This window comes from Corvus brachyrhynchos, unplaced genomic scaffold (genome assembly GCF_000691975.1).
Source record: "Corvus brachyrhynchos isolate BGI_N302 unplaced genomic scaffold, ASM69197v1 scaffold169, whole genome shotgun sequence".
NCBI lineage: Eukaryota > Metazoa > Chordata > Aves > Passeriformes > Corvidae > Corvus > Corvus brachyrhynchos.
The window spans coordinates 1,400,282-1,423,829 of NW_008240030.1; the positions used below are offsets into that span (position 1 = coordinate 1,400,282).

General features: G+C 37.1%; 1 protein-coding gene across 3 annotated transcripts in view; it reads left to right on the plus strand.

The window, feature by feature from the left end:
• The first annotated feature begins 649 nt into the window (after positions 1-649).
• Positions 650-23,548, plus strand: part of GAS2 (growth arrest specific 2) — a 79,830-nt gene continuing 56,931 nt past the window's right edge. For 2 of the 3 annotated variants that reach the window (XM_017743658.1, XM_008640904.2), the window contains exons 1-3: positions 650-660; positions 9,142-9,311; positions 17,620-17,744. In XM_017743658.1, the coding sequence (XP_017599147.1) occupies positions 9,170-9,311; positions 17,620-17,744 (267 nt within the window). In that variant the 5' untranslated portion in view covers positions 650-660; positions 9,142-9,169. Of the gene's footprint in view, positions 661-1,646; positions 8,708-9,141; positions 9,312-17,619; positions 17,745-23,548 lie in introns of those variants that run through there. The other variant, XM_017743659.1, reaches the window with a different exon arrangement.

Sequence of the window (23,548 nt, forward strand, 5' to 3'; positions counted from 1 at the left end):
ACGGGGGTGGGTGGCTCTTACTCACTGCGCTCACCCCTGGCCCCAACCTCTGGTTTATCTTTGTGGTTTCTCTAGGCAGCCCTGGGGTGCTGGTGGTGCGAGAGGAGGGGGGCGGGTTTGTACGTCTGCAGCGCCCGCCGGAGATGCGAGCGTCCGCACGTGGAGAGGGCTCTTGCTTTTCTCTTCAGGCTCTAGATTCAAATCTCTGAGGATAGAGTTTCACTTTTAAGGAGGCTCTGTTTCTCCACTAACGCTCTACGTGTAAGGAATGAAGGTTGCTGTCATCCCTATCTAGGATTGCTATGTGCATCCTGCTGCAATGGTGTCATCTGAGCCTGCTGTCTCTCAAATCTCTGAGGATAGAGTTTCACTTTTAAGGAGGCTCTGTTTCTCCACTAACGCTCTACGTGTAAGGAATGAAGGTTGCTGTCATCCCTATCTAGGATTGCTATGTGCATCCTGCTGCAATGGTGTCATCTGAGCCTGCTGTCTCTGCACGCTCCCAGGGGAGTACAGCTCTTGGGACACCAGGACGGATGCCTTGCAGGCTCCCCAGTGCAGCTGCAGCATACTTCTGACATTACTTTGAAATGAAAAATGAACGAAGTATTATTGGTCTTCTATGTACATTAAATAATGTATTTTTTGTTTCATTGCGAAGTAGACACTGTGCCAATTGTAACAGTTTTATGATGGGTTTTGTGATGTGGATTGTGATTTAATAGGGAGTTTCTGAACAGGACATTCTTAATTTCATATTGTATGGTGCCGTAGGCCATCTGATCAGGATTATACTGCCCTTGTTGGAACCATGGTCAAACCTATATGAAGGTGGTGAAGTGCTGAAGAGTCAATACTATCCTCAAGTTACAGCTGTCACTTACTTTATCCTACTGACTTATTTGGTCACTTTATTTATTTTACCCACAGTCCTATTTAAATTGGCACACTTACTATCCCAAGTACCTCTTCAACTCCACTTTACACCTCTCCGTTAAACTTAACACTAATTTTAGGACAAGATTTAGAAATGGAACATCATAATTAAAAGCAAAGCTGATGACTGAAAGTCAGCTTGTAGTACTGTCTGCATGGTATCCTTGCAGCAAGAGACACTTCTACTCCTTGTGAGATGTGGTATGTCAGTTTAAATATGTATTTCTTTTTCTAACTGGTGGAGGTTGAAATTTCTTTTGTACTAATTTTTAATGGCTATTTTGCTTAGACAAGCAGAAAAACATACAGTAAGAGCCAGGCAAAGAGGAATCAACTTCAAAGGTTTTGGACAGTGTTAGGAATCAGGCTCAGTTTCCAGGAGTTATAATTTTCAGAGCAAGTATATATTGAATGTTCCTAAAGTTTTGTTTTTGTCTGTGTGAGAAAGACTTTCTGCTTTCCTTTTGGTAAGGAAGACATTATCAAGGCAATAAAATTGTTTCTACTAGGCATAGTCCTGAAAATGTCTAGATTTCCAATGATTAGATCAGATGTTTAAGTGCAGTTAACTTTGTTTTGGTCTGACCTCAGACCAAGGGCCTTACAGGTCTAAAGTATAGGTAAGCTGTTGTGCCAGGTTCTCCATCCTCCCCTCTAAGTACTGGAGACACTTGTATATTCGTAATGTAAAGGACAAAGGCTTCTTGTGATTAAAACTTACTCTATCAGTGTAGATCACATTTTGATGTAAGCCATGAAATATTCTAATTGATTAATGAGTTTCAGATGTCGGTTCCCTTTCAGTGCCCCTCCCCCTGCTCCTATGTTCACTATGCTCCAAGTTAATCTGGGAAAACTCCAGAAACCTTGGGCTAAATTGGTTGTGGAATAGTTTATAAGGATAATAAAAAAACTAGAAAAATTAAATTTCCTTATAACGATATGCTTGTTGCATTTGTCAGTTTAAGTTTTATCTGCTTGTTGATGAGTGAGTGAAGTTAAGATTACATGTAAGGTACATGTATTTAGGATGTTGCAGACAAGAATGACCTATTGTTTCTTACAGAAGGGAAAGCTCTGCAAATAGCTCTTGAAGAGGAGCTATGTGAGGTAGTAGCAGAATGACTTTAAAAATGATTGTGTTTGTTTTTATGTATGTAAAAGGGCAAAATGAGAGTGATTACTCTTCTGTAGTAAACTGGAAGTTGCAGGTGGTAAAGATTGACTAAGTAACATCTAGCAGTGAGTGGCAAGTCTCTGGTTTTTTTCTTACTGCTTCTTTTAGTCCATTTTTAGGATTTCAAGAAAGGGAACTTTCACAGTTTCAGTTGGGAAAGTCATTCCATTGTCTTGCAGATCTTACCATAGCGAACAGTTTCCTGACATTAAAAAATCAAAATTTTTTAGTTATTTTTATGGCTCTCAAAGGAAGGCATTCATGTATTTTTTTCCCTCTTTCTGCATATATGTGTGTGTATACACAGATGTATATATATGGGTGAGGGGGTGGAAAAACAAGAGCAGCCTTTAGTCTGTGAACTGCTGTTATACTCTCCAAATCTGAAAAATATGTCAACACTGAGACAGGAAAACTGAAGTAAGTTTTAAAATGCGAGTGTATTTATCCTTGGTTGTGGTATGTCTATAAAACTGGTATTTGATGATGTGAAGGTGGTGATTACAATATGGGTCCCAAATTGTGGGCAGCTTCATTTCTACTTGCACAATTATGCATTTCATTCTGCAACCTAATTTGTTTATGAATATTGAATCTTAAGCCTTTTTTTGCACCCCAACGTGCCGTTACAGTAAGTGAATGCTTCACGCAGTCCACTTAAACTCTAGTAAAAGTTTCAAAAGTTCTGTTCTTTTCCATCTGCTTGAGGTGATTAGAACTAGCAGGGAGATCCAGCAGAGACCCTTGCCAGATACACTCATGAGCTCTGTTCTGGCTTTTGATCCTCTGTCTCCGCTCCTTCCAGGTTGGCTGCTTTCCAGTAGCATTACCTTCTCTTTAAGACAGCAGGAGATTGTCTGCATTTATAGCTGATACCCCACTGTCAAAGCCAATGTACAGTCTAGTGCTCAAGTTCCAGTTCCTTCAGAGAAAAACTTGCTGCTCTTGTCTAAGTTGCTGTCTGTTCCCTCTATCACTGACAGTAAAGCAGTTGCACAGTTGTGTGTATGATGTTTAGTTTCTTCTACAGCTGCTGGCTAATATGCTTCCTCAGTCATATTATAACAGATTTCATTGCACAAGCTTAAAGCCTGCATATTTAATCCTATGAAGATTTTATGAAGAAGAGTCTTTGAACCCAGGGTCTGAAGTAGAGTTATGCCATCTTCTGTTCCAGTTGTTCCAGCTCTGTAGAGCAACTAGGCCACTGAACTGGCATATGTGCAGATCTTCAGTCCTGGATAACTCTGGTTTGGCTGCCAACTGCACAGAGCCAGTCAATGAACTTGCCTGCTAGGCAATAGTGCCTGGGTGGGCGAAACATGATGTCTGTGCACAGTGTCCCCGTCGAGCTGTTATGGTGCAAAGGGCACATCGTGTAGGACCTTTGCATCCGAGGTGATTTGATTGATCCCTGTAGGGAGTTCTGCATTTGCTTTATGATGAATTTTTTTTCCCTCCACAGACACTTTTAACTTATTTTTATTCTTTTCTAACCGAATACAAAGAAAAATGCTTGTTTCACTGGATACTTAACATCTATGCTAATTCTTAAACTAAGTCATAAAGAGCAAGTGACTCAGCAAGATTTCTTTGTTCCTGACCTGGAAGGATTGTATGTAGGAGCAAGCTGAAAGAAATGGTTCAAGTACCTCCTTTCATTTGAGGATTAATCCACATGTTGTAATTGGGAATCAGGTTGAAGCAACAATGTGGTATAGAGAGCACTGCATAGCCAGCAGCTACTGAGTATAAGCTGTTATGTATATATGCTGGAACCGGATGGGTAATTTGGAGTAAAAACTTACTGGTTTATATGATTAGCTAGCAGGGTAGAGCACATGTATTTTCTTTGTATGTATATCTATACATACATGCAAGCTTTTATATGTACATTTTTCCTATACAGAGTGTTTTTTCCTCCCTTTTTACACTTGGTTGAAGAAAATTATCACAATTTTACAGGTAAGGAGGTTGGTTGGAATACGAAAGGGAATTGAATCTGAGGATCTGCAACTGTGAGTGCTTCATTGTGCATCCAGTTTTACTTTCTAGATTAAACAGTCTTTGCCTCCTGTGTGTTTTGAGTACAGTGTATCATTCTTGATTCCTTTTTTTCTACCATTTAACCTCAACAAAAGCCAGTAGAAATACAGAAGATCACTTGTTTGATTCTCATTGCTTTCACCTGATGATCACTGATAACAATCATCAGATAGTGTAAGGTTACACTGCTGGCAAAATACAAGCTGTGAACTGCAATACACAAATAACTAAATGCAGTACTGTAAAGCAAAATAAGAACTTCACTGTTTAGGAGGAGCAAGCAGAGAGAAATAGGACCTTTTATTGTGTTGAATCTGATACACATCTCTGGGTGTACTGTAAACCATCCCACACTGAATTCTTCATCTAGACAATAAGTTTAGGAATTTGAGATGTCATCTTCTTATTGAGAGAGGTCAAAAAAAGGGTTGTGCCACATAAATATGACCTGTAACAAAACAGGATTGAAAGTAGTCAAAGACTGTTCCTCATCTACATTTTGAATAGTAGGGGGAAGCAGTTGCTTTAAAGCATTTAGAGGTAAGTTTTGAGAATGCTTCTGCGTACCAGGTCAGCCTCAACAGTTTACAGAGAAGTGCAACAGTCTATAAAATATTTGACATGTTTGTGTTGGCTAGTTTTAAACAGCTGTATATATGATGATTTGATGTTGCTGTTAGAAAGTACTGAGATTAGGAAACCCAATATTTTTTCGCTACTTTGTTCATACTTTGTTTGCCAAAAGGAAAGGATGAAATAGTTGTTGGAGCCAGAGGCTTGCCTCAGCTGTGGTGATGTATCCTTGAAAGCTGCTGTCTGCTTCTGATGCAAGTTAGTCCATTCCTCGGACCAAACTCCTCATTGATAAATTTTCAACAAACTTTTCTTCAGTTCACTAAAAAATAAATATATTAAGACATTTTAAGGAAGAGATTTGAAGGTATCTGAGTGATGAAACAAGAGCCTGGCCTTCACCACAGGAAGAATCTTGAAATGGATCTTGAAGGAGCTCAGGACTCAGTTGCTGTCACCTTCACATACTATCTCATTTTGGCTTCTTCATGGATCCCAACTACTATGTGATGAAGTTCTGATATGTATGTGCTAGTACAATTGATGAAGTAGATGAACATTTGAATGGAACTTGGGTACTTCAGTACTGAAGTGTTGTGAAGGCTTAAGTTAAACTTAACAAGTTCAGTAGCGATCAGTGTTTGCATGAAGAATAATTCAGAGCTTGAAAGTTTCTGATGCTTCCAGTTTGATAACTGACCTCCAGTAGAATTTGCAACAGGAGATACTCTGCTCCTTGAAAGCTGAGTTTTAATTTTTTAAGAATTAATTTTAAAAATCCAAAGTAGGAATTTTGTGGATTTTACTGAAGTGTAGGGCACGTTTTCAGAGAAGTAGTGGTAAGTGAAAAATTTGAGGTTTTTTTGGAAATGAAATCCAAGAAAACTTACACAGAGGTAAGGCTGGATTGTATGTGATTTTTCTGTAATTCTTCAGGCTCTTCATCAATATTAACTTTCTCATTCCCCAGTCCTCACTTTGCATGCCCACTTTACAAATTAGTGCATACACTATTTTAATTCAGGGTTACTATTGCAAGCAGACCTAGACCCAGTATAGAGATGCCTGAATCATTTTCACCTTCTAGAGACTTTTGTCACCTGTCTGTCTGGCTTTTGATATCTTTCCAGTTTCTCCTGAGAATGCGTCTTATGGAAACTGCCTTAATCTCAGAGTACCCTTCTTGTCTCTCTTTTTTCTCCTTATTACCACAGTTACTATGAAACTGAAGCAAACTTGCATTCTCCAAGATCTTTGTTCTCCCACTTTTCTTCCCTGAATGAGTCTCAAAAATTTCTTGAGGACTTTACACAGCCTGATTGCTGAGTTAGGTCAGTATGAAATATACTTAAGGACAACACTGTATTTTAGAGACTGAAATAACATCCCTATTCCCCCAATTCTCTATTCTGCATTTCCACAGAAACAGGCCTGAAGTGTAAATAGACTGCAGTGCCTCTTCTGTGTACTGATGGGGAAACCTAGACTGCTTCTGTGTAGCTGTTTAAGAAGCCTTCTTTCAGTTTTCTCGTGTCGTAAAGAAACGTAGCTTTGAGACCATAGAATTACTTCAGCCTCACCAGTGTCAGCAGCCTGTATTGTATCTGGCTGACTGTCAGGCATATCATAATGTTGGTGATTAATTAGCCCCAGGTTCCCATAGGGCACTTCATATACATGGTCTTGGAAGTGATGAAGTAGGGTGAAAGAAAAGGGTACTGCCTGTTGTTTTCTTCTTAACACAGCTCAGTGTGTGTGTCAATTTTTACCCTTCTAGCAGGGCAGACCCGGCGTAGAGTTTCATGATTAATATTGCTCTGTGCATCCTTGAAATATAAAATAACAGAATAAATTTAGGTTGGAAGGGACCTTCAAGGGTCATCCAGTCTAACCCCCTCCACAAAGCATGTATGAACTGGGAAATTATTCCCAGTGAAGAGGTGCAGGTTCTAACAGGCTCCTTTAGTAAAGCAGTTCTGCTTTTTCTGTTGTGTTTTTTCCAATCTGTATGTAAAAATAAATAAATTGCAGGATTTTCCTAAATATTTAGATACATACACACAAGAATAAGAACACACTCTCTCTGTCTCTTTTTTTTTTTTTTTTTAATTGTATTTTACTGCTATCATTTCAGAGGTAATTCAGGAGAACAAACTAGTTTTTAGTTCTCAGTGTATCAGTGGAAGTTATAGACTCCAGAAATTGGTCAAAATTATTTGTGGGCTCCTTCTGGAAAGCAAGTATATGATAGATACTTGATTTTTCCTGTATAATCTTTGAAGACAACTGGTGTCAGTTATCTGTCTTGCCTCTGTTTCTATCTAGAATGAAGCAGTGATTTGAAAGACTAATTTATGTGGTTCTGAGTGACTTGGAGAAACTTTAAATATACTGTCATTGAAATTCCTTAGGTGTTGGTAGCTTCTAGTCTGAATCAATATATTTTGAGAGTGGCATTCCAGATTGATTTTTGCAGAGCTAACATTCCAAGTCTTCTCCCTCCCCTCCCTTGCAGCCTGCCCTAAATGAACAGGTATGATTTGAATTTAATTAACCAGGAAGCCATAAATCTAAGCTGACATTTTTACAAAGTCAGTTTCACAACAGAGCTGTGCATAAGTTATGTTCTTAAGTCTGCCTTAAACTCCTCTGCTTTCAAACAAACTTTGATACATAAGGATTTTTTTTGTTAGAAAAATGTAAAATCTACTCATAATTCAGAAATATGTGTTTATACAAGAGAATAAATCTTTTTAATGTATATTTTTGATCCTCCCCAACTGAAAAAAAATGTCTAATTTCAGGTAGAAGTATATTTGTAGTGAAAGCTGTGCCTATCTCAAGGGCAAGCTAAACTTCAGGACTTGGGGTGAGGTACTGTCAACAAGAGCTTAAGCAGATCTTTTGCGAACATGGAATTTAGTTACACAGAGTAGGGTTAAAAAATGCTGGAGTATTTTAGTACAAATACATTTGGAAAGGTCAGTTACAGCACAATTTTACGGAAAGGCAATTTTTTTTACATTTAGTAAATATTTTCCTTTTTTTGACAAACAAATTGTTTTCAGTATTCTCATTATTCAGGCCATAATGGATAGTATAACAAATTGTTCTTTTTTCTGCTGTTGTTTTTAAAGTCACACATATCTCCTACCTGGTATGAAAGGTATGAAAAGGACAGAAAGAAAGTGTTGGCAGATTATTGTAAGTTGAAACCAGTTGACATGTCTTACCACAATTGGTGTGGATCAGCCAGTTGACAATAGGCAAAGGACTATTCCTTATGGGTCTCACATTCACTTAATGTCTGTCTAGTGCCACCTGTACAAGACCTTGTGTCTGCTGGCTGATGCAGTCTACAGCCTACTAGGCAAGGAAGTATCTCAGCTCCTTGCTGCAAGTTTCTGTCAGAGAGGAAGAAATAATGTTTCTTTAGCACGCTTCTGCCGCAGGTGGGGAATTAGCCCTGCAGGCACAGATATAGGTCCAGTGGTTCTAACATCAGTGGCTCCTGTGACTGACAACACTTAATACATCATGTGCTAAAGATTAGTTGTCTTACTTGAAACTAAGTTTCAGAAAGTCATCACTGAAGCAGAGGGGAATTTGGGAAGTGACCAGTGCTAGCTGTTCTGCTTTCTGAAGAAATAATGCTATTCAGTCAATATATTTGGTGTAGTTTTTTCTTTAAGAATTTTGAAGCTGTAGAATAGATTGTTTCCATCTGGTTACAGCATTTATTAATTGCTAGTAAGTTTGCTGTAGGAGCATAATTGGGTTGTTCCCATGTTATTTTCTGGGCCTGATCCAAAAATCTCTGAAGCTCTCCAGTTAATCTGAATGGATATTGGGTAAAGCACCATAGTGAGTTGTTAGCACTCAATGTTTATTTTGTTTATTTTCAAAATGTTTATTTTGATTTGATTTTAATCATTCCTTGCAGAATATTTGGTTGTGTTGGCAACATGTAGCTTGGTGAGTACAAATGAAGTTAACATTTATCTGTATGTTTTTTTAATTACTTGCAAAAACAATTAATTAACAGAACAAAGCTTCAGTTACTGATGTTTGCAACCATGTGTTAGATCCACATCTGTTTGTCTGATACCTGGTTTCTTAGAATCATAATTACTACTGTTACTATTGAGTCACAGAATGGTTCGGGTTGGAAGGGACCTTAAAGACACCTGATTCCAACCCTTCCCGCTGCCATGGCAGAGACACGTTCCACTGGACCAGGTTGCTCAAAGACTGTACGACCTGGCCTTGAGCATTTCCAGAGATGGGGATTATCTTCTGGATGGGATTATCTTCTACAATTCTAAAAATGGAGTGCATGAGACTTTATTTGGTATAATGAAGAGCTTTCTTTTCTTTTCTTTTCTTTTTTTTTTTTTTTATATATATAGTTCAACAGGTACAACAAGCGGATAAGCAATGTGCACTGCCCTGAGCCCGAAGGCACGTGGGCCTGGCCTCTCCGACATGCATCAATACAGTCAATGGCTTGCAAGTAGACACGAGGCCAACTTGCTGCCAATGAAAGAGGATTTGGCCCTGTGGCTCACAAACCTACTGGGTAAGGTACAATAAGATGGAATGCAGATACTGGGCAGTATGATAACTCATTCCACTGTTAGCTGGGAATTCAGATTTCTTTGTGTTTCAAAAATAAAGTTAGTTATGATTAGGTAGCTACCGCCATATAGCGCAAATGTTAGCAAGGTCAGAAAAGCTAATGAGTAATTTGCCTCCATTGTGTTTCTGTGAGTAGCATAACTGAACATTATATATTCTGTGTTTAGTTTTCTTTCAAATTTCCTTTTAATTCTTTTTTTTGCAAGTATTTTCTGTACTTATACCATTAAACTGAATGGTGCTAATTGCTGCCTTCACCTGTGGCTTCCATTTTTATTGATAGGCCTCCTAAAGAGTATGGTGTACTGACTGTCTTGAACAGAAGGAACCATTAAAAACCATTTGCTGATCAAACAGTCTAGTAATTGATAAGGCAATGCATGCTGAGACTTGTGGAAGCCTGTGGAAGTCTGTGCATAGAGGGGTTTGACCTATCATAGCTGGGACCTGGGGATTTACTGGTTGCAGCTGTACATCTTGGTGTGTGAAGACAAGGCATATTGTCTTCAGAAAACGATGCAAACCAAAAGCTGAGAAAAAAAATCAGGTAGACATTAAAAAGAGAGAATGAGATTGTCCCTGGCAGGAAGGAGACAACATCTTGAGAAGAAATTTTCCAAGAAGGTGGAATTTAGAAGCTACAAGCCAGGAACTAGTATGCTGTTTGCTGTGAACACTCAGGGAAAAATGGCTTTTGTGTGATCTCTGTAAAATACAAAGGATACTACCAAAAAAATACATGACTTACACAATACCTCATCCTAAGGGAGACATGCCAGTAACTCCTCTCATTAAATAAAGAGAAGAAAAATATTTCAGAAGTTATGTTTACATGAAATTTTAGTTGATGGGATTTTGGAGGAAAATTTCGATGAGCACTTTTAAATTTGGTGTGTATGGTTTTGGAGGATTTATTTAATTCAAAAAAAAAAAAGATGAAAATCTGTTCTGGTGAGACATGGGCAGTGTCTTGTCATGGCAAATGCTGTAGTTAAACCATCTCAGTGATATCATACAGTAATAGAGTATATCCAGTGTCTTTCATCAGCACATTCTATATTGCTCTATTTCTTCTTTTTTAAGAGAAAGAAAGGGAAATATCACTTATGACAGATGTGGTCGATAAGCACAATGTCAATAGAACACAGTGTTTTGCAAGTGGACAATACCCATTTTTGAGTTGAATTGAGTTATGAATCTGCAACTGCAAAAGTGGCAAGTGTTTTAAATGATATTTGTGTGGTACTTCCATTTAAATTAATGAGTTTTGAATATAAAATTGTCTGTGCAAAACCAGAACAAAATTCAGAAATTTTCATTCCAATTACCACAAGACAGTAATCCAAGTGACTGTTTTTTGAATTGGAAGCAGCACATTCCATTAAGGATTCCATATATTGTTTAAATGTTTTAAACAATGAAGTTTTAGTGATCCACTCTAAAACAAATAGAAGCTTGTTTGCAGTTTGTAACAGAGTTCTCCCAGTGATAAGTTTAGGAATGAGGTCACTCTTTGAGCAAGAAAGTAGCAACTAGCAGGAGGTTCTGAAATGCCAACTGTAATTAAATATCTGATTTTTCATATGGACACCAAGTTCTGCACTGCAGAACTAAATGGGCACAACCTTATTTTAATTAAGCAGCATATACAGTTCATTTGCTTAATGCATTCCCCCACACCTTTTTGCACCAAGCTCTCCTCTTTTCAGAGTTTGTGCTGATGAATTGAAATTATAGTGATTTGTTAGACTGCTTTGAATTCCTATGTAGACATTGTTATTCAAATTAATAATTCAATTAGGTTAAAATTCACATTCAAAATAAATTAAGTGTGAATTAAAATAATTATTATTCATAAGAGTATATTAACTCAGAATTCAAATTTTGTTTAATTACTGCATAATTTGGATAAACTTTAAGTAGAGAAGGGATGTGTGAGCATGCTGCTGAACAGTAAGATAGAAATGAAGATACAGCATGCATTTTTCAGCATCCTAAAGGATAGAAGAATATGGAAGGCTTTTTTTATTTCTTTTGGGTTTTTTCCCTCTACGTGGAAGAAATAATTTATTTTGCATTAATGGTCAGTAGATCTTTACATACAAATACTTGCATGGATGTGCAAGTAACACAGTGCAGATAATACTGTGTGTATCCACATCCTAGCTTTCTCTGTCTGTATCTTGTGTGGCTTCATTGTAAGTGGCCTTACGGCAGTTTTCATGCCATAAGATTTCTCAATTTGTTAAGGAAATTAATCTGCATTTCATTTAACTTTTGCCATTTTGGTTCATGTTTTGTTTCATTTATATTTTTGTCATCCATCTGTACTAGGACTCAACAAGGACACATAATCTTTTCAAAGAAATACAGATTTAAAAAAAAAAAATTAGGCAAGAATAGGCCTGAAACTCTTTGAGGTAGTTTGATCAAGTGATGGTGTTTTAGGAGATTTTTATGGAGAGACAGTTATGTCCTATACAGTGTTACTGGTTGAAATGGTAACGATTTTGCAGCAGCATAGCCCGAGGTGGGTTCAAAATCACAAACTGGAAAACATTACTGGGATATTGCACTTTATAATATGAATGAAGTATTTTGATATCAGATAGAAAATAGGCACAGCTAGAATTTGACCTTACCCAATTGATAAATTAGAAAACTGTGATACATGGTGCAGCTGGAAAACAATATTGAAAGAATTTTTAATCCTGAGACTTCGGATATTTAATTTAGGATTGACATTGTTGTGCTGGTTTTTGTTTACTAATCACTAGTACTTTTGTATGCACTTTGCTAATTATTTTTGGAACCATATCAGGGAAACTCAGAGCTTCTGAGAGGACAGTTTGTCATTACAGCTCCATTGCTGAATAGATTTCAGCTGTCTATCATCTGGGAAAAAGGACATTGCAGATGAAATCCACGTGTCAGATAGGATTAACTAATACAATATTGTACATTAGAGCATTTTCAAAGTGGGACATGTCAGTGTTGTGGTTTGTCTGCTGGAGAGGAAGATTGCAGCCATAGATGTTGTGTCTCCTGTCCTTGATTCTCTCTGTTGAGCTTTGGTGGCTCAGTCAAGAGTGGCAGTGACAAAGCTAACTGAGATGTGTTAACTTACCTGACTTGCAAGTCATGATCATCTCTTAGCCTTGTTTCTATTAGGTATAGAGCCAATGAAGCATTTGGGAATGCTTTCACTGCTGACAAACTCCAAATTTGGTAGATTGTGTATATACTTTAGTAGAAAGTTTTTGTGGATACTGAAAAGTTCTTTTCCACCTTGAGCAAGCTGCACATGGGAATTAGCACCCTTGGGCCACAGAACTCTTCTAGCAGAGGCAAAATGGCAATTTGAAAGATTTGTTTGTCTGCTTTACTCTCTAGTATTGTCTTGTTTCCTTTTGTGTGTCTGTGAAATGGCTGACATAAGGAGTAGGCCTCCTCACCAGCCTGTAGTTTAGGACAGGTACAGAGAGATGGTTTCTCTGTTTCCTCTTAATCTTTTTCCCCATTCCCAGAGTTCATTTACAAGCTGGGTTATATTGTCTTTTTATTCCATCCAGCTTCATTTAGCAAGTGGAATTGACTACACCTCAGGGACATGCTGGGCTCCAGGTTTTCAGTCCTGAGGCCTCTTCTTAACAAGGAAGAGGGATTCAGAAGCTCATAGCTGAGGGGCCAGGGAATGCAAGATGCTGAGGAATTGGACATGTAAACATTGAATATTGTTTGATGCATGTAAAAGTTGCTTGGGCAAAAAGTGAAGAAGAGAAAAGTGGAGAAAAGGAACAGAGGTGAGGATGTTAGGAGAGGCATCAAGTTGAAGACAAGGCTAGGTATTTAAAGTTTGTTGAAGGAGGTGTAAAGTTTGAGGTTGGAGAATGGTAAGTCTTCTGCGAGAAAACAGTCTTTCTTTGATTCTGAGTTAAATCTGCGTCAGCTTAGCGTTCTTGCTCACCTTGCTGCCTAAGAGCATTCTGTAACAGAACATGTATTTTTGACATCAATTTGTTCAGATCGAGCCAGTGGGAAATGTGGGAACCCAGAGTGCAGAGAATATTTCTCTGCCTGTTTTGAGGGGTTTCACCCCCCTGAACAACACAGCCTTTGACCTCTGTCCGTGTTAAAAACTGCCTACTATTAGAAAAGAACTAGAAACTAAACTAGTGTAAATTAGGTGACAGAATACTATGTAAGATTGTCACAGGGTGAAAAATTTAGAGGTTTTGGGTTTGTTAATGTAGTAAATAGATAAAAGCAAAAAACATAAAAATGGAGGATTGTTGTTGTTCTCCAGAGCTGCTGCTTCTTCTACTACTACTACTCCGTATTCTGCAGTAAAAGTTGTTTGGGATGATTGGACAAAGAATTCCGCAGTTCCTGGCTGTATTACTAAATAATTGGTAGAAAAGTAAAAATAATGTACATTTTTAGTAACCATTGGTTGATTTACCTTTAAAAAGGCTGTGTAATCTTGATAATTCGGCTTTCTCCTGTATTCTCTGCTTTGTACTATGTCTGGATGACGCTAGTGACTCTTTTTCTCTGATAAGACTTAATAAACAACTATCAAGAAGCAGCGAAGGCTGAGAGTCCCATTTGTCTCTGGAACTCCTGGCAAGGACTTTAAAAGCTCTCTCCCATCAGGAGAGATTTGATTATGGCACAATCAGTGTCAGGAAACATAGGCTTTAAATGTCTGAGTATCAAGATATTTACAGTACTGACACCTCCAGTGATTCTGGTGGCACTGATACAGTTTCTTACTTAGTTGAATTGCTTTATAATTTTCTTTATTATCAACATGCCTTTGGAATTTTTTATACATCCCATTTCAAGTAAGTCATAATGTTTCAATGCTTTCAAAGATATTTCTCCCGCTGTCAACTGTTGTAGGGAACAGAGAAGCCTTGTCAGAAAACTACCAGTTTTGTATGTGCATAGTCATTGGCCTTGGTTTTCTTTATTTTTATCACATTTTGTTTTCTTGGGTTTATATGCCATGTGAATTGAAAGGTCAGGAGCAGTTGTTTTGGTAGTGCCTCAGTATTGTAGATGTTTCAGAGATTCACCTGAGTGAAATATTTCTTTTTGTAAACTACTAGTTTTGTGTTACTACAGAAATGTACAGTTAAAATGCTCCATGAGCAAGTTGTGAGGCTGGAGTCAGTCTTGCACTGTAGTTATTACACCAAGTGTAATAGAGGAATCAACTAGATTCGGGTACTTGGGTCTTTCAGTCTCTCTGCCTTCTTCTGAAGGCTTTGGTTTAAAAAGGAAAGCTTTATCTTTGACACACCCAGGGCGTGCACTCTTTTCCGTTACTCTTTCATGGACCTCTAGTCTGGTTTTATTAGGTCTGGGTGACCTTACAGACAGTTGCATACACTTTGCAAGTGGTAGGTGTTCAGGTGCAACTGTTTGACTTTTTAAGGGGAATCTAGTGGTTATGGTAAAAGAGAGGGTAGGCAGTACTTGAGAGGTTTCTGAAAGCCTTCGTATTCCTGGATTTTCTTCTCATACTTTCAGTGTTGTTTTTTTATGATACTTAATGTTATTACCATTCTATAAAAAAATTGTAACTGCTTTCTTGTAATTATAGGGGGAGCTGTACATTTTTAATGGAGTTTAATGTTTTTTCCATAAAAATACATGGAGCAATTTTTTTCCTCAGGTTATGAACATTACTCTTATTTGAATCAATACATTTCTACTGTTAAATATGTCAGAGTGTCTGTTTTAGCAAAGAAATGCCACCTTTTGGAGCCATAAAATACAGTGAATTGAAAGCTGACAGCTAATATACTTTTCATTGGAGACAGATGTTCAGTGCAAAACTCATTCTTTCAGATTTCATAAAGGTGAATAGAACTCAAATAATCCAGTTTAGTGTACAATATGCAATGACCAAACTGCTAATGCAATTCAGCACTTAAGATAGATACATTATTGAGTAGCAGAAGAAGGTAATAGAATTTTTCTGTATCTTTGTAAAGAGAAAATATCCTTAAATAAGTTTTGAGGGTTTTATAACATTCTATTATTGTGAAATGATCCATAAATATCTATAAAACGTAGGACAGAAGAGATATGTAGAACGTGGTGTGTTTTTTTGGTTTGCCTGTGTGAAAAATTATGCATTTCAAATGACAACAAAAATTTTTAGTCTGTTAAAGATACTTGAAATAAATTTTTTAGAAGAGAAGGAATGTATTATAAAAGGTAGTACTCAAGCAGTTCCTGTAACATAGTTATTTTTAAAAATTAGCTTCTAGTGGCTTTATAGCATATTATAAAAATGCTGACAGGGTAAGTGGGAAAGTATGTAGCTAGAATGGTGGCAAAGGCTTTTGAGATGTTGAGCTGTTCAGTTTTTTATCTCTGGGCTATTATAGTTTCAGTCCTGGCTTCATTTGATCCAGAGATATGGCAAAAATATTATCAGCTGGCATAAGCTAACTCTGCATGTCTGCAGTGCTACTACTGCTCTTTTGCCTGGAGAAGTCATTTATGTATATAGGAGCTATAAAGTGGGCTACATGGCAAATAGATTTAAGTGGGAATAAAAAAGGGAAAATCTTCATGCTAAAAAGAAGTAAGAGTGTGTTAGAAAAAACAAGTTTCACTTCAGTGAAAAAGAGAAGTCTGCTCTACCTGAAGGTGGTTTGCTGCAACAAACTTTATCTTTTTTATTTTAATTTACCAAACTGAAAAGACTCACATTTTGGGTTTTGCCCAAAAGATGCTCAAGTATCTCAAAGTTTTCAGGCAAGGGCCTAGAGAAATCAGCTTTCCTACAGCATTTTTAAAATCATACTGTTTTATAATGCTGCTTTGTTCAGTATTGTGACATTGAGGATCAGGTTACAATATATCAGCAAGAAGTTCAGTACTAATTTATATACTTAATTTTTTGTTACTTTTGAATGTTATTTTTCCCCTCTCTTCTTAGCAAAAAGATACAGGAAAGCTTTACTTTTCTTATTTTGTTTGACAAAAAAATTTCAGTGAACCTGTTCTAAACAGATTCATATTTTCAGAAGTTTCTAGACATCTCATAGAAGCAGGAGTGGACCTGGATGGGATGAGGACCCAGTCTCACTTTAGTTTTAAAATATTTTTCTTTTTTTTGGCACGTTAGACTATTGTTGCTAATGCATGCTGTGTAACAACCTAGGAAAAATGAGTTAATAGTGTTATTTCCTAAATGGCATATGTAAATACTGGGGGAAAAAAACGCTCATCTTAATTGGAAGAACAAGAATTATTTCCTGATGCTCTCTTGATATGAGGGCCGAAAAATACAGCTGCTCGTCAACATAGTGTCCAAAGTGAAGGCAAATTTTTCAGCAGAAATGTGAAAATGAAAAACTTTCAATAAGAAATAGGAATATTTTTACTGGAAATGATATTAAGATCCTGGAAGTTTAGTCTAGGATGGTAAATAATTTCCTTCTCATCTGGGGTCAGTGTGCAATCTCATCATGGAACACGTGATCCCCTCTTCCAGGGGGATGTAATTACATTGCAATGTAAGGTTGCTCTAGAAGAGAGGACGGACAGTTTCTGGCAGCTGAAGTGCTATGTCATATAGTGTGATATAATAATTGATATATTTTGAAAACAGAGTATTTTAGCTTTGTTCTTTTAGTGAAAATTTTAATCTGTGAGGCAAGTAGATACATAACAGGAAATTTCACTCTTTGTTTTTTTTTGTTAGGTACCTAACTTTACTTCTGAAAAAGAACTTTCATAGGAGCATTTCAGTCACTGTCTTGTCTACTTCTTGCAGGATCAAGACTTAAGAGTCTTCTAAAAATATACAGCCCTTTCCTTTTTGACATGGTTTTCTTCTGTTACAAAATAAACTGTTAGCAACTCATGCTATAACTGCACATATACACTGGTGTAAACCATTTGCCTGCCATACTCTCTCTTTTAAAACATTATGTTAAAAGCACTAGATCTTCATATAAGGTGAAATATGTGGTGTTGGATATGCTAGAACTATTTTTCAAATATCACATGCCTTCCCCAAAAAAGCATGGGGTTTTTTTCATAATTTGCTCTACCAGTAAAGTAGTTTTAAGGTTATTCACAAAATATTCAAAATAATGCAAGTTTTTCAGTTAAAGTTTATTTCAAAATATTGTCCAGATTTCTTTTGATTTCTCTTTTCACAAATGCAGTCTATACTATTGCATGCTTTCTGCCATGTTAACTTTCTGTTTGCTGTTCAGGTAGAGAAATAACAGCAGAAACCTTTATGGAGAAATTGGATAATGGTGCCTTGCTTTGCCGGTTAGCTGAGACCCTGCAGGAGAAATTTAAAGAAAACAGCTTTGATGCAAACAAGCCTGGCAAAGTAAGTGTTGGTCAACACTCTAGCATCTAGTATCTGATGTATCCAACCATTTTGGTACTGATTTTTTTTTTTTTTTTTTGACAATTAAGAGGTTTTATATGTGGAGATTCTGCAAATGGGTGGGGAGGTAATTGCTCTGTGTAGAAAAATTACAATATAAAATTGGGGGAAATAATGCTTATTTGGTATTTATTAAAGTATCTATGGAAAGCAGTTACTCAAAAAAGTACTTGTAATATGTGGAGAATAAGAATAAAAAAGATCTAGCAGTGGGATGTGGTAGGTAATAGCGAAAATATGATCCTTGTATGTATTTTCAAGGGGAATATTAAGTAGCTATGGGAGGTGTCTTTTCCTCCAAAGACAGCTCTAGGGAGACCAGTAATAAAACTCTATTGTAAGTTTTGGTGCCTTGAGTTTAAAGATCCTGTTGGTGTACTGGAAGATGTTTCAGTAAAGAGTTGAAGGAATGATATGGAAAACGTGAAACTTAGAAGATACTGAGGAGTTTTGGAAGGATCAGTTTAAAAACTTGTTTGAACACAACCTTGCTTTAATTTTAACTATTCTTGTAGGGCAATCTTACTGGGAAAAATTCAAGAGTGCGGCAAGTCTATTTCTTGGAGAAGTTGAATTAAATGATTGACACATTAACACATTCTATGTGAAACTGTTCTTCTTTTTATGGTTGCATTCAGGTACACCTTCCTTGAAAGCTAAAACAGGCAAATAAGGAGCAGGTAAAAAAGAGGCCAAGAACAGAAATCATATCATGCATCTTCTATTCTTGATGTTTTCATACCTTGTCTGTAGCAGGAATTAGGATATGGACTAAATTTTTTCAGCTGTTCTGAAAACTGACAGTCTTGTGTCAGTTGCACCTGTGTAAGTTGTTTTCTTGGTTCCAAGTTCATAATTATTGTTGTAGAAGAAATTGTCTGTCATATTTCCTAGTTCAAATTATAATCAGGACGTCATTAGTAGAAGTACTGGGTGACTTCGGAGTTCCTCTTTATAATATGGTCTGGCTTGTCTTCACCTAAGTGTCATGGTGGTTTTCAAGTGAGAAAACACATAGGGCAGTCTTTTTGATTGAGCCTAGGAACTAGCTAGGCAGAAGCAAGGGTTACTCGTATGTTTTTTTGTGTTCTGAGTTACATTAGAAACCAGTTAGACATTTGCAGTCCCATATGTGGTCATTATTTAGATTTGTTGGTCTTTGTTTTTCAGGCTGGTACAACTGACAGTGAAATTAAAGGGAAAAAATCTGCTCACTGCTGTTTTCTCAATGTATGTTATTTCATACTTAGTATAGTAAGAATTCAACGAAATGGCAGAATAATAGATTTTTATCATTGTATACTATTAGGGAGCTATCCATCCTTTCAGATTTTAATTCCCTGTGTAGCACTCTTGAGCAATAGGATTAGTCTTCATGGTGAAAAATATGACTTTGTGGTGCCTAGAACATTTACGAGGAGATAATACTGTATGAAATTTAGCAAAGAAAGAATTCCAAAATCCTCCCCTGAATCATTATTATGCATTTTATTAATAATATATGTGGAATTTTGAAGCCATTTGACCCTTGCTCTGCACAGGAAAACAGAAACACATTCTTTCACCAAGGTGCCCAGATGACTTCACTGGCAGCTGGGAGTAGCCACTGATTTCTATTGAGTTCAGCCTCTTATCAAAATAGATAACACACTTTTCTATCCATATATGTAACTTCTAGTTTTTTTAGATAGAAGCAGCTGATATAAAATGAGTGGCTGCCAGAAGGATCAGCTTGCTTGCTGCACCAGGTTGCAGCTGAGTGAGGAAGAATAAGGACATAGTTAATGCAGGGAGTGTGTGTAATCTTACTACGGCCTTCCAAAAGCTTGAAGATTTGGTCTGTTTTCATAAGCAAGTTTTTCCTTGTATCTGAACGTGTACCTATGGAAAAGCTTCATAAAATATTTTGGGTTTAGTTTTGTCTTAAAGATGATACATCCTGCTCTGATTGATATGTATTATTGATCATGAATTCATTGTGCATCTTGCTGGGGCTGTCTGGCCAGTTTTGCAACTCTAGCAAGATGTAAGAAGGCATTAAAAGCTAATATGGCATGCACTGATTTACCAGTATTTTGCCATAATTCCTTAAATTCATATTCCACTACTCTACAAAATAGCAGAGGTTAAATCCTCTTGCTTCTGGTTTAATAGCTTGTGCAATAAGTTTCTAGTCATTGTCAGTTTTGCAGTTTGTTAACTGAACTGTATCATTCCCTTTCCTATTAGTGAGCATTGAACTTTCTTCAGATTTCAGGAATCCCATAGGTCAGCATCAGCCTTTTTGAGTGTGAAATAAGTTGGGAAAACAGATCAAAAAAGTTCACAAAATATTGTGTTTTCCAAATCTGGAAGAAAGGTTGTCATGTTGATATCAACACTTTCTTTTTGTGTCATGTGGAAACACTTGTGGATACTGGGGACATTTTCAAAATACATAGGAAACTACTGGTAATGTGACTTGGGGATAGAGCTTTAAGAGACTGAAAAGTGTCTAATGGTGTGTGATGCAAAAGTAGTCTTCTCTCCTTAAGAATCAGAGGCAGGCAAAGAAGGCATAACTTTTTATGCATGAAGGAGATAATGGAGTTGCTTTTTATGAGTGACTGGACAGGTTAGGATTCTTGAGTGTGGAAAGAGGGGCATATGATGGAACTTGCAAAATCAGGAATGGTGTGGTAGAATGTAATTTTCTATACAAAAACTATGGGACATTGAATGAAGCTGGTAGAAGCCAAAAAGGGGGGGTTGTTTACATACAAGCTGGAAAATTCTTGTCAAGGAGTGTATAAATTTACCTGGGTTCAAGCAAATACTGAATAAGCTAATGGAAGAGAGATCTCTTGGAAGGCTGAATACACAGCAACCCCACCCAGATGAGGAAGTCCCTATAGCTGAAAATGATTAGAACTTGAGAACGAATAAGAGTCACTCCTATGTTCTGTGCGTTATTGTTTCTTGGGGATGAATACCCTGCTGGATGTGCTGGTGGACAAAGGGAAATCTATCACAAGAGTCAAACTTCAAAGAAATGATTTTAAATTATATTTATAGTTTTTGTTTCTGTATAAAGCCTCTTTAGGACTGAATCCCTGCATCTAAAAATACCACCTGGGCCACACTCTGCATTGGTATTTGTTTTTCAGGGCAGTAATGTGTGATCTAGAACACAGGAGTTTGGCAGCCTCTGGTGCCATTTATGCAGTCTCTGCATGTTGCTGTTGCGAGCTTAATGCCATAATAAGCACCTTTGGATATTACAATAGGTCTCTGTGTCTTCCATGAGTCTAGCTACTTCGCTGTTTGATTGGTTAATCATTCAGTAATAAGATATTAAAAGCATTTCAGTTTCTAAAGCAGAAGCATTTAAAAATTGTTCATTTCAGAAGATGTTAGGTCCTAGGATTCTTTTGCAAGTCCCAGAAGACAATGTTCTTCATTGTTAAGCAGCTAAACCATGCTTCAAAACCTGATTATTCTGAAAGCATTGATGTTGTATCTGATCCTTTGCTACAGACAGACAAAATTTTTGAGTTTTAGTTGAAAATGGGGTTTTTTAGCAGGGAGGCTAGTACTAGACTGGTGTGACTATACAATGTATTTTTTAAGAAGTATTTTTTTTCCTCTTTCTGGAGATTTTTAGAATCATAAATAAATCTAATCATGTATATTTGTAAAATGACAAGGAGATGACTGGTATCAATCTTAATAAATGCTCAAGATTTGTATGGTAGTAAGTTGTTGAAACTACCTGTGCTGCTGCTAATGAAGTACTGTCTTGAAACTACAGACTTACTATTATAGCAGCAGTTATTCCACAAAAGTAGTTAATGTTGCACAGTGCCATTCTGTAATTTTCTCCCATTGACTTGCATTTCTTCTACACACTCTCCTGTCAGTATTTTGCTTTTCCTGACAGACAGTTAACTTGAGAATTTCACAGCTGTACAAACGAATCCAGAGCATCAAGACATGTGCATTATGCAGAGAGCCCACATTTGATTTGGTTTGGCTTAGATTAGTAAAACCATTAAGATTTTTAAATAAACATAAACTGTGTTAATTGTTGTTATCATTTTTGTAGCAGGGCACAGTAGTCTGCCCACCTTGAAGCTGCTGATATATTTATAAACACTCCACTTAAAACAATGTCTTCATGAAGCAGGTTGAAGGTGAATTATCCTTTTTCTCCAAGTTCTCAGAGTAATCAGATAAATTTCAACTCAAATCTGTCTTACAAATACTTTTGAATAATGAATTGGAATGTAAAATTTAACCTCATTTTCAGGAAGCCAGGATTTATTGATTTGTCCAATAAAAGAAACAGAAGTACAAAAAAATCAATCCAGATGCAAATATTTCTGGATTCCTAGAATGTTTAATTCAAGCATGCATTTAATTGCACTTCCATTGAAACTCTATATGAAACAGTAATTTCTGCACACACGCATTCATGTCCTAACATTAAGAGATTCTGTGCACAGCTTACACTTCAGATACTATGACTATGGGTATTTTCTAATTGTTTTGGTTCCAAAGCTTTGACTTGCTCCTGGGAAATGTCCTTTGTTAATCTGATGCTCGGTGAGTGTAGATCACTGTGACAGCATTGGCTTCTCAGAGTCACAGAGGTTTGCAGGAGGTGAGATTTTTGGCCTTGTGAGGGCACTTTGAGAGTCATGTTATGCAGTTTAAGAGTTACAATTAAAAGAATCTGTACCAATTATTGAGAATTAGATCTGGAATCCGGATCTTGCTCTTAGACCCCAGATGGCCAAGCTGAAAGTCTGATCTAATCAACATGGTGGTTTTACTTATACTGTAGGCTTCAGTTTCTCAAGATTATCTGTGCCTTATAGATGGGATGAATGTATGGTATTCTGTAAACTTAGTGCCTTGAACCTGTCTGCCCAGTGTAAAGAGACATCAGCTGCATCAGAGCCATGTTCAGGTGCCCTCTGTAAGTTACAAATCTGACTCTCCAGTCAAGAATTGCATGAATAGGGCTGCACGAATTTTTAGGCTAGGAACAGATCCTTGATGGTCTGGAGCAGCAATTTACTTTTCTGCACACTTGTACTTTCTGGACTTTCATTTTGCAATAAAAGCTCAAGGAGCCAATTTCTAATTATATACATTATAGATATGGCTCTCAGTTATTCGGGAGGATTAAAAAAATACAGCATTGTCTTTTTGTGTATTAATCTTTCTAGTGGCAGACTGATGTGGATGTGAGAGGAAAAGAATGATCTTGCAAAATGATTCACAAGTGCTAATCCATCTAGAAGGAATAATTTCCACAAGACTGTAAAACTGCTTGTTAGAGAGCTCTTTATATGTTGCTCAGACATGTCAATAGCTTTCTCAGTCAGCTGGGTTGCTACCAGGTTTCTTGCAGATACTGTAGGATTTGTCTGCAATATGTCACGAGCACAAACCTTCTATGCCTCAACAAATACTCCTACACCTAAAGTTTATACTTGCAGGAGGATTGCATGGTAGGATAGAGTGCTGTTGCCCACTGGACTACAAAAGGAGATTTCTGAGCAATTCCATGTGTTTGTCTGCTTGGCATGTTCCAGGTGAATACATTCAAGAACTACTTAAAAAGGTTTTAAGTACACTTCAAGCCATGCATTGTGTTGGAAGCAGAGCTATATAATCCTGGAGGGTAGCACCAAGACATCATGTGTCTCTGGATTGTTCTTCACATTGATATTCTTGTCCTTAGGAAAGCATGGCTT